Raw genomic sequence first — 12,147 nt, 5'->3', positions numbered from 1 at the left:
AGTACCCTTAAAGTATTCCCAACCTTTAGTTAAGTTTTTACAAAAATATTTTTGTTGATTTTTAGAGAGAGAGGAAGAGAAAAGGAGAGAGAGAGAAATATGGATGGGAGAGTGAAACATTGACTGGCTGCCTTCCACATGCCTCCCACTGAGGCTGGAGCCCACAACCCAGGCATGTGCCCCGACTGGGAATCAAACTGGCACTGACTGATGCCCAGCCAACGGAGCCACACCGGCAGGGCTTTCGTGAAGTTTGTAAAACATGGCCACCTTGTGTGAGCTGTGCTTTAGGGAATAAAGAAATCATCTCAGGCCTTGGGTTCCTTCTGGCCCTATCCCCATAGGCCAGGCCAAGGGACCCCACCTTCAGGAGGGACCCTGCTCACTCCGCAGATGCCCTTGAGCCCTGGCGCCGCCCGAGGTGTGGCTGGCTGGGGAGGGACTGCGGGAGGTTGGCTCGGGCCCATCTCACCCAGTCCCGCCCTGCCAGCCACCTTCTAATTAATTTCCTTTCAATATGCATGAATCCATGCACTGGGTCTCTAGTTGAAATATAATTCACATGTCATAAAATTCACTATTAGAAATGATAAGATTCAGTGGGTTTTGGCAGCTTCACAAAGTTGTGTAACAATCACCTCTCTCAAGTACAGAACATCCATCACCCCGCAGAGCCGAGCCAGCAGCAGGTGTGCGTCAACCACTAATCTATGTTTTGTCTCTATAGCTGTACAGTGGGGCCTTGACTTACGAGTTTAATTCATTCCGAGACCGGGCTCGTTAAGGAGCTCGTTAACTCAAATTACTCTACCAACTCAATGCAAAACATCAGCCGAGAGACAGCTGGTCTCTCAAAAAACTCATTAGTCGGGACACTCGTAAGTCAAGGCCCCACTGTATCTATTCTGGCTATTTGGCATAAGGGGAATTGTATAACATGTGGTCTTCTGTGACTGGCTTCTTTCGTCGTTCATAATGTTCTCCAGGTTTATCCAGGTCGCAGCATGAGTCAGTACCTCATTCCTTTCCACGACTGAACAATAGCCGTTACACGGGTATTTATTTACCTGTTCTGCAGTTGTTGGGCATTTGGGGCTATTATGAATAATGCTGCTTTGAGCATTGATGTGTAAGTCTTATGTTTTCATATGTCTTCCATTTAAGCTCCCTATTTTGAAATTATTCTAGACTCACAGAAGGTTGCAAAATAGTGCTTAGAAGTCCTGTACACCCTTCACCCACTTTCCCTGGTTTCACTGACTGAGCTATTTCCTATTGAAATTGGCATGGGTATAATGCACACAATAGTTCTGCCCTCCTTCTTTTACATGAAACTGAGATTCAGAAATTCAAAAACTGACCCAAGGTCACAGAGCAGTGAATGCACCCCCTCACCCCCCACAAATACCAACCCCCTCTATTTAGATGGCCCCATGCCCCCCACCTCCCCACCTTCACCTCCTACCATAAAAATAATAGCCTGGTTTTCAAGCTATCCTTTTCTAGCATGTTATCAATCCCCTGCGGCCAAAGTCCTGGTCTGACAGCTAATCTATAATAATCCATAATAATAAAAGCATAATATGCTAATTAGACCAGACAGCCAAAGGACCTTCCAGATGAAGCTGGGGCTGAGGCAGCTGCCACAGCTGCTAGGGCCAAGCCCCTTGCACGAATTTTGTGCATCGGGCCTCTAGTATATCCATAAAAGAAGGAACATGAAAAACCCCCACTAATAATTGTTTTAAAATAACTTAGGTGGTGGTAGCACAACATTGTGAATATACTAAATGCCACTGAACTGTTCACTTTAAATGGTTCATTTTATGTTATGTGAATTATACCTCAATTAAAAATACGGTTTGTCAACGTTTCTGGCAAAAGACTTGTTTTCTTTCCCAAACTCAGTAGGATCAGCTGGCACAGAGGCAGCACTGGGGAGAAGGCCAGTTCCCGCACTGACTCTGCCTGTGTGATCTTATCTTCAGGGTGAGAGCTGAGGGGAAAAAAACAGGTTCTGTGGTATCTGTTCAGAGAAGAGTCTATCAAGATCAGGCATCTTCAAGGGGAAAAGGAGAACCTATTTAACATATTTGTGTTTTCAATGACCTGACACGGGTACTCCGGAGGCGTTTTAGTTTAACCCTGTAAAAGTGCTAACCCATGGGGCAAACACGGTTTGAGGCTAAGGATGAAAGCATAAGCCACATTAAGTAATGAATGGGGCAATGGAGAGCCCTGGAAACCCTAAAGAATATGACAAAAGAACTAACACTTCCAGAATTCTCTTCCCCTTCCCTCTCAGGATGGCAGGCAGGTGAAGGCAGTCGATTGTGGAGTCTTTTCTCTGCTTATTGGAATACGAACGGGGACTGGAGATCCGTGGCAGGCTGGCGGCCTCTCGCCCCAGATTTCCATATCACCTCTCCAGACCCCATTTCTCATCTTTAACATGAGGGGGTTGGACTAGATGATCCCCATCGGTGCTGCTTCTGACCATCTCTATGACTTCACCACTTTGCTTTTGGGTCTGGCTCGTTCACACAACACATCAAGGGCAGGTTAGTATAGGTCCGTGGTCGGCAAACTGCGGCTCGCGAGCCACATGCGGCTCTTTGGCCCCTTGAGTGTGGCTCTTCCACAAAATATCACGTGCGGGCGCGCACGTACAGTGCGATTGAAACTTCGTGGCCCATGCACAGAAGTTGGTATTTTGTGGAAGAGCCACACTCAAGGGGCCAAAGAGCCGCATGTGGCTCGCGAGCCGCAGTTTGCCGAGCTGCAGTTTGCCGACCACTGGCTTAGGTAATTAGGATTCGCTAGGAAACAAGTCAGCAGCCTTAATATTGACTTTACCCCAACCTGCTGGGCTACTGCTTGGGAGAGAAACTCAGAAAGAATATAAAGGAAAAGGCCCAATATTACATCCTCCTATCATGCAATAGGACATGTCCATTACCCATTTTAATTTATTTATTTTGGTACAAACACATACCAAAAAGGTTCATTAAATAAAATAAAATGGGTAATGCACACGTATATCTTTTCACATAGAACAGAGAGAACTCCAGTCAAAATATTAGGGGGAAAGGTGATTTTCTAAAATGTGAATGTCTTTCTAACGGAGGTGATTATTAAAAGGAGGCAAATTATTATAATTATTACTAGGTGACCAAAAGCTTTGAGCACACACACACAGATGCGGGTTTGTTGAGGTTATTTTGGAGGGAAGCGGGGCGTGGCTGTGGGAGGGAGGGGCTGAGAGCAAAGAACAAGCACGGAATTGTTACAGCTCCAAGCCTCCTTCACACGGTTTGGTTTTTTTGTTTTGTTTTTTTTTGGCCAAACACACACACTCCTGTTCTCTCCCCTCTTTATTTCTGGCCCAAAGTTCTTCATGGTCTTAACTTTAGAAAAAGGCTCTCTCCGCCTCAAGGTTACTTTACCAACATGACCTTACAAATACAGCATCAATAAGACCTTCAGAAGAGACGCCACCTCAGAGTGCTTTACAACCCGGTATGTTTCCACAGTTTGCACAGTGCATCAGTTCTCCAAGAGAGAAACCACGGTCGGCTGCTGCCAGCTCTAGGCTAGGCTGCTCTCCAGTTACCAGGTAACTGATTCAGAATCCTGACGGTTCCCAGGCGCAAACCGGTGGGACGAGGACAGTGGTGGGGAATGCTGATGAAGCCTGTAGCTGCCCTTCAATAATCATGTTTCCTTTGTTCAGTAAAATAGGTCTTCGTTTTTTTAAGGTGGGCACACAGCCAGGTGGAATAAAGACTACAATTCCCAGTCATAGTTACAGCTAGGTGTGGCCTTGCGATTATATTCCCAGCCAACCGGACATAATCAGTGGTCGCTCCTAAATGTTTAGCAACCAGTTCTCTTTGGGAGGGAGAAGGGTGATGAGAGAGGCCGGGGTTTGTGGTGTTTGTGTTTGTAGCGTCTGCCAATCACCATGGCACAAATCATCCCACCACGGGTCATCTCAAGCTTCCACCCGATGGCACAGAATGCGGCGCTGGGAAGAGCTGCAGCTCTCACACGAATGCAGTGAAGTATTATATGTGATTTCTGGGAAAAATCCTGAAAGGAGGAGACCAGCCTTACTGGTGGGGTGTGCCCTTCCCCCTCCCTCCTCCCTGATGGCCAGAATGTAGACCTGAAGGAGGAAACCCTACAGAGGAAACTGTATAGAGAAATGCAGAGCCACAATGGAGAAGCCTCAGTCCCTGATGCTCAGCTGCTGGGCTGGCCCTGGAATGCTCACCTGCCAACTTCATTTACGCAACAACTGTGAGAAAGAACAAACTCCTATCTCGTAAATGCAACTGGTATTTAGAGTGCTCCCAACCCCAATGGAACCTACCACACTGAGGGCACCACGCGTGCTCAATAAGATAAGTAAACCAACCTAGGGTCGTATCTGGTGGGATCACAAAGGATCCACATTTGAAACAACAACAAAAAAGAAATGCCTGAACCTTTCTGGAAGGGACGAAGAGGATGGAGGGAGAATCACATATTGCTGAAGAGAGCAGCCAGAGGAAAAGGGACGAGAAAAGATGGCTCTCACCTCTCCGCACCCCAGTCCCTTCTCTCTGGCCTGCAGACCCAGCACAAACAGTGAGCAATCCCAGGCCAGCAAGGCTGCCTCCGCACACCCCAGGGGCTAGCCTCCGCATACAGTCGGCCACAGGGGACGACTCTCCCACTAGGGGCAGTCCAAATCCTCTGCCTGAGAAAGAGACTGTTCTCAGACCTCCTTCTTCCAGAGCAGTTTTGCAAGGTCTAGAGGAGAAATGGCATCGGTAGGTCACTCAGGGGACAGTCTGAATGGGCTTGGGCAGCAGTAGGCAGGGTAGTACACCTGGCTTTCTGGAATATATTTGAAACGTATTGCTCAGGCCCAGGCTGGCCTGTTACTGTCTTTGTATTGTACAGTGGGTTCCAGACAAACACTGAATGACTTACTTACAATACAGGTAAAATTTATTACTTGCGAACCCTTCTCAAAAGTTAATATGCAAAGAGAAGATGATAGTGTCGCGGGTATATTCTTACTGTGGACGAAAAGGCGGCTCTGCAATAAGCCTGACAGGCTCAGGGGGCCACATGCAGGCCTGAGAAGCCCAGTGACCAGAAGTAACTGCACAGGATGGTCCGATCACAAATCCCTAACTGGGTAGGTCACAGCAGGTAGTCCCGTCCCAGGCCGACAGCTTCCTTAGCAAAGGTCACCCTCACAAGTGAGCTCTGTCCACTGTTCTTACGCATCCGGGATGACATACCTCCGAAATGTCAGAGTACAGTGGGGCCTTGACTTACGAGTTTAATTCGTTCTGAGACCGAGCGCGTTAAGAAGCTCGTTAACTCAAATTACTCTATCAACTCAATGCAAAAAATCAGCTGAGAGACAGTTGGTATCTCAAAAAACTCGTTAGTCGGGACATTCGTAAGTCAAGGCCCCATTGTTATTTTCTTGTCTTACCCCTCAAAGGCACAGCCACTGGCACCAGAGCACCAGCCCACAGAACTCCCACTGTTATCTTATTCCCTGCATACCATCTGTACGTGCCCTAAATGTTCATTATTGACTACCCTGCACCCACCAATGCAAAAGCATGTGTTTCTCCTGGCCCTTAATCTACTTCCAATGGATTTCATGCACCTTCCTTAGATCTCCTTTGATTCTTTTTTTTTTTTAATTAATTTTTTTAGAGACAGAAAGAGAGGAAGGGAGGGAGGGAGGCAAGGAGGGAAGGAAAGAGAAAGAGGAGGAAGTAGAGAGAGGGAGAGAGAGAAACATCAACCCATTGTTCCGATCATCTACGCATTCATTGGTTGATCCTTATATGTGCCCTGACCAGGGATCGAACCTGCAACCTTGGTATATCAGGACAACACTCTAACTGCACTAACTGGCCAGGACAAATCTCCTTTGATTGTAATGTATACAATAAACTGCAAGAGTGCCATTCTCCAGACCAGCTGAGATCTTGCTCCCCGGGATCTGTTGTCAGCTTGGCAAAAATAAGCTCATAAAAATTCTCTACAGGTTTGGGCTTTTCCTGACTCAGCCACCTTTATCAAATTTCAGAACAGTCTCTCTAGGGAACAGGTGTGCACATGTCCCGCAAGCAGCTCAGCAATGCTGAGCATCTGAGTGCATGGCTAGGCCACTCTGTGGGGATCCAAAAGGAAGTTTTCTATTCGCTCTCCACCTGACGAGTCTCTGACTGCATTTATTCCACTTCAGACTGAAGGACTCTTGTACAATCTGCATGACTTCCAATCTCTCCTTCCCAACCATACCCACCTCCCTCCCAACACTGGAGATGCTAAGAACCTGCCCTGAGTTGGAGGTGCAAGGAGGGGGCACTCTCGGTGACAACAGGGAGGGGGGAGGGAGGGGGCGGGAAGGAGGGGCAGAGTGACAAGCACAAGTCAGCAAGAGGAAGCAGCCTGCCCAGTGCACACATGATAAGCACCTGTGCCTGAGAGGTTCTGAAAGCAACTAAACAAAGCACAGTCTAGTTCTAAGATAAAAACAAAGCAGAAAGGAAACTTTCATTCACATCCCCTCAAGTCTCCTGTCGCTAGCTCACATCACAGGGCCAAGAATCTTTTCAAATATCCGCAGATACTTGCTGTAAATGTCTGAGGAATGATCATTATCACTTGTAAATCAGAAATCTAGGCACTAGATAAATCCATCTAAGTCACATCCACAAACACATACAGTTGTCTGCCTAGCCTCAGTTTCTCCAGTTAAAATGGAGATCATCAAGGATACTTTTCAGGGTGGTGGTAAAAATTAGAGAGAATTGACATAAAGCACAGACGGATGCCCAAGGGCTGCACACACACAAAAATATTCTACAAATGAGAGCTATCTAAACTTTAGGTGAGAGGAGAATATACATGGTTGTTGTTGATAGACAATCAAAAACTGAAATTGAGATAGTTTGATGGCATCGTTTTAAATGATAATTAGTACAAACTGAAATAAACCAGCATATAAGACATAATCCATAGATCAATAATCCGGGCCCCCAGCAGAGGCAAGTGAGATGAACTCAGTCAAAATCTAGCATTGTTCCTCCCTCTCTGTTATGCAAACTCTATTTCATTTTCACACCTCTGTCCACTAACCCATTTCTGCACCACCCCCGTCCCCAATAGCACTTCCGTTCTCTTGTGCAAGAAGGAAAATTCTGCATTCTACTTTTTAATGGAGGTCAGACCGTTACAGACTACCCATATCATCCCTCTGTAGCTTAAAACTTTGTGAAATAAGTCTACCTCGATAAATTCAACAGGCAACTCAATTTCTAGGGGGTGAACTTGACATCAAAATTTTCTAAAAGCTAAATTACCATGTGTAGTCAGAAAGTGTGTATCTAAGTAAGCTGTCTGCTTACCTCAAATATAATTCTGAATACAAGGAAGAGAGCTGCTTCTGAAATCCAATATTCAAATGAAAACAGAAAGGATCCTTATGGACAGTTTAGAAAATGTATGGGAAGGTGTGGGAACCAGCCCCAGAGGGAGGCTGTGAGCTGATTAACAGGGGATGAGAATTAATTCTTCAGTAACAAGTTAGAAAAAAAGAATGTGTGTGAAAAACGTCCTGACTTTGCACTAGTATTACCCATCTCAAACCTTCTGCAAGGGTTTGAGCCAGCCAATTACATTACAAAGCTTCTAAATTAATTTTGTAGTTTGTTTATTTCAAGTGTTGTTTGTTTATTCAAGAAATAACTATTAGATGTTTTAGTTAAGTACCAATGCTGTGGAATTTTCCCAAGTGATGACATTTTACATCGGGATGCATGTTTTGAACCACTTCAGCTAAAACTAAAAGTCAAACAGAGGCAAGGAAATGAACTCACTTGTCAAACTCATCAAAGAGGTCACAGCTCTGCAGCTTTGAAAGAGCAAGTCGAAAATATTCCGCTAGAAAACAAATGGAATACTGTGAGTGAAAGGAATCGTGGCTTCTTGGGTACATAGTAAGCCACCTTTAACCCCACTCGTCCCCCAAAGCCATTACAACTGGTGTGGCTACATTTGATTTCTTCTGAGATGAAGATTCATGATACAACTGCATTTAGCCAGCACTACGTAATAGACACATCACAATGGTCGATGCTCTAAGGACACGTTCCAAAAACCCCAGAAAAATAAGGAGCTTAGTGGGAAAACAATCATAAAAAGTAATCCCCAAATTAGCAGAATCAGATAATTCTGAAACTAAAATCTGTATAGAAATCAATATGCAGCCAGTTTAACTTTATTGAATTACCATTTCTCTTCAATACCTTTTAAAACACACACACAGACACACACACACACAATCAATCAATCAATAAGCAAAATCTAAGTCAGAAAACTGTAGGCTTGCCACCTTCTGGGCTTTTAGGGTCTCCCCAAAATGGAGAACATAAAGTTGTGCAAGCTAATCAGGTTTCAAGCAGACGGGAAAGTTTCTCATTATTAGTGGATGGAATATTTCTCTCTAAATTTAGCAAAAATAATTCATCCACTGATTAAATTTTAAATTTTTAATCTAGCTCCTCAGTCAAGTAGCTAGAACTTGCTGATGAAATAAAAGAAAACTCACAAGTAAAGAGGTGAAATGGGAGATTGGGAGGAAGTTAACACACAGGGTTATCCTGCTAATTCTAATTGGAATAAGGTAAGGCATCAGGACTCATTAACAATACGGTGGTAAAACAAAAGTATAAAGCAGTGTCTTAACAACAACAATAAAAATCTACCCTTTTTAATCCTCTTATTCTATCCTGCCTCCAAAGGAGTTATATACTAAAATGGATGCCCTCTTCCCATCCCCAAATTATATTCTTTAGAAATCATTATGAAGCAGAAAGATGAAAAGGCCTTATTTTTATATAAACATGCAGTTCACATCAAACACCACTCATATTTAATAGGGCAAGGTAAGAATAACATTACTGACCTGATGTCCTTATCCCATAGGGCAAATCAAACTTATCGCTACCATACAAGGAAGCAAGCTTTTTAAAATCAGCTGCACAAAGAAAAGGGTGAAACTGGTGAAACCTGGAAGATAAGGATAAGAAATGATTTTCCCAAGTGCACATGACACTTGTAGGCTTTTGAAGTCACAAATGAAAATAACTGTAGCATATTACTCATATTGTTTTATTGACTGTATAAATGTATAATTATTTTGAAATTATCTAAAATCACCTTAAGTAGTATTTAAATAGTACATAGAACAGGATATGCAAAGGAACTACATGATCAGCATGGAAACACTTTCCAGGTAGTGGAATCAAAACTATGTAACAGCTAAGGGGGCAGCGCTTGGGGGAACAAAATTTTAAAACAAACCAACACCAAGTGATAAAATATTAGCTGCCATATACAGAAAGAAACAAAGGAACTAATAAGGGAAAATAAAAATATTGATGCCAACCTATTCCCAAATGTAAAGGCACTGTATGTATGAATGTGTCAACCATGAAAATAAAGCATACATTAAAATTAGATATAGCTAGAACTAAATTCCTGATGTCATTAAATTAAGATTTACTCAAGAACAAGAACCATTGGGCATTTTTCTTCTTATTGCCTGTCTCTCCAGGTGCTCTCTCAAACAAAAGAAGTTTGATGAGAGTAGGAGGTGCCCCTGCTTTTTCTCACTTTTAGTGCCTGGCAGAGTAGGCAGACAACATACATTTAATAAATGATTGAATGAATTCAAACTCTAAACTAATTCTTTACACAACTATTATCTAACAGAAAAATATTTTTTTAATTAAAGAAAAGGAATAGGTGACACTCATATTAAAATACTATTTTTATCTACCAGAAGGACTGAATGCTACAGAGCAAATAGAGCTAATCCTCCCCCCCAATCCCCACACAGAACCCCCTCTTCTCAGACTCATCGCCTTCGCTTTCTCTTAGTCTAAAAACTACAGGTGGAGATCAGACTGCCCCTTATATTTCAGAGGCTACATGACAGAATGGAGTAGGGGTGAACCGGCTTCAGTTTTATCCGGGCTTTGCCACTCATGAGCCACTAACATTTTTCAGAACTGAGCTAAAACCTCACATGTACTCCAACTAAGGAAACAGGTGGAAGACCAGCCCTTCCTGCTTTACACATGATGTGTTTCCCAGATTTAGTTGTCATAGTGATAGCAGCCTTGCAGGTCCAGCCAATCTTGAAAGGTCCTATGTACACCAGGATGGATGCCCAAGTTCAGGATCTGCTCAGAGAAGACGAAGTGTCAGGTCACCTGACTTACGATTGAGAGGAGAAGCAAGATCTTCCCAACTTGGGAAAGTGAACCACAGATGACTTTGCATCCAGACAGCAAGGCAATAAAGGACTCTATTCGTTGGAGTCAGTAGGGATGATGATATGATGACCAATGACTAATGTCTATTGCCAGTCATACTTTGTGATAGATGGCTTACATTTTATTTCTAAATGAAATAATAGGGAAAAATATCTTTCAGGCAAATGGAAATGAAAAAAAAAGCTGGAGTAGCAATACTTATATCTGACAAAATAGACCTCAAAGTGAAGGCCATAACAAGAGATAAGGAAGGCCACTTCATAATACTAAAGGGATTGATACAACAAGAGGATATAACCGTGATAAACATATATGCACCCAATGCAGGAACACCCACATACATAAAAAAAAACTCCTGTAAGATATCAAGGGAGAGATCGACAATAATACAATCATAGTAGGGGACTTTAATACACCACTGACATCACTGGATAAATCCTCTAGACAAAAAATCAGCAGAGAAACAGAAATCCTAAATGACTCACTAGACCAAATGGACTTAACTGACATCTTCAGAACATTTCACCCCAAAGCCACGGAATACACGTTCTTCTCAAGTGCACATGGGACATTTTCAAAAATAGACCACATATTGGGTAACAAGCAAAGTCTTCCAAAATTGAAGAACATTGAAATCATATCAAGCATTTATTTTCTCAGACCACAATTGCATAATATTAGAAATAAATTACAATAAAAACAATCCAAAAAATTCAAACACTTGGAAACTGAAAAGCATGCTATTAAACAATGATTGGGTTACCAAAGAGATCAAAGAAAAAATTTAAAACATCCTAGGCACTAATGACAATAAAAACACAATAGTCCAAAATCTATGGGACACAATGAAAGCAGACCTGAGAGGGAAGTTTATAGCTCTACAGGCCTACCTCAAAAAAACAAGAAAAAATGGTAGTAAATCATCTAACTCTACAACTCCAAGAATTAGAAAGAGAGCAACAAGAAAAGCCCACAGTATTCAGAACAGTGGTTCTCAACCTGTGGATTGCGACCCCTTTGGGGGTCGAATGACCCTTTCATAGGGGTCACCTAAATACATCCTGCATATCAGATATTTACATTACAATTCATAACAGTAGCAAAATTACAGTTAAGAAGTAGCAACGAAAATAATTTTATGGTTGGGGGTCACCACAACATGAGGAACTGTATTAAAAGGTCACGGCATTAGGAAGGTTGAGAACCACTGATCCAGAAGGAAGGAGATAATAAAGATTAGAGCAGAAATGAACGACATAGAGACCAAAAAAAACAAACAAAAACAAAAAACAATACAGAAGATCAATGAAAGCAAGAGCTGGTTCTTTGAAAGGATAAACAAGATTGATGAACCTCTAGCCAGGCTCACCAAGAAGCAAAGAGAGAGGACCCAAATAAACAAACTCAGAAATTAAAGAGGCGAAAAAACAACAGACCACAGAGAAATACAAAGGATTGTTAAAAAATACTATGGACAACTCTATTCTAACAAACTAGACAACCTGGAGGAAATGGACATATTCCTAGAAAAATACAACCTTCCAAAACTCAATCAGGAAGATTCTAAAAGTCTCAATAGGCCAATAACTATAGAAGAAATTGAAGCAGTCATCAAAAAGCTTCCAGCAAACAAAAGCCCGGGGCCAGACGGCTTCACAGGGGAGTTTTACCAAATATTCAAGGCAGAACTAAAACCAAGCTATTACAAAAAATTCAAGAGGAAGGAACACTTCCAAGCACATTCTATGAAGCCAGTATCACCCTAATACCAAAACCAGATAAA

General features: G+C 42.7%; 1 protein-coding gene across 5 annotated transcripts in view; it reads right to left on the bottom strand.

Annotated features, from left to right (window-relative positions):
- ST3GAL6 (ST3 beta-galactoside alpha-2,3-sialyltransferase 6) overlaps positions 1-12,147 on the bottom strand; it is an 85,696-nt gene that overhangs the window by 16,046 nt on the left and 57,503 nt on the right. For all 5 annotated transcript variants that reach the window (XM_081086718.1, XM_081086715.1, XM_081086716.1 and 2 more), the window contains 2 exons: positions 8,990-9,093; positions 7,902-7,965 (listed from right to left, as the gene is read on the bottom strand). In XM_081086718.1, the coding sequence (XP_080942844.1) occupies positions 7,902-7,965; positions 8,990-9,093 (168 nt within the window). The remainder of the gene's footprint in view (positions 1-7,901; positions 7,966-8,989; positions 9,094-12,147) is intronic.

This window comes from Myotis nattereri, assembly GCF_964212035.1.
Source record: "Myotis nattereri genome assembly, chromosome: 3".
In the NCBI taxonomy this organism is placed as follows: domain Eukaryota; kingdom Metazoa; phylum Chordata; class Mammalia; order Chiroptera; family Vespertilionidae; genus Myotis; species Myotis nattereri.
This window is presented reverse-complemented; position numbering and strand designations above follow the sequence as displayed.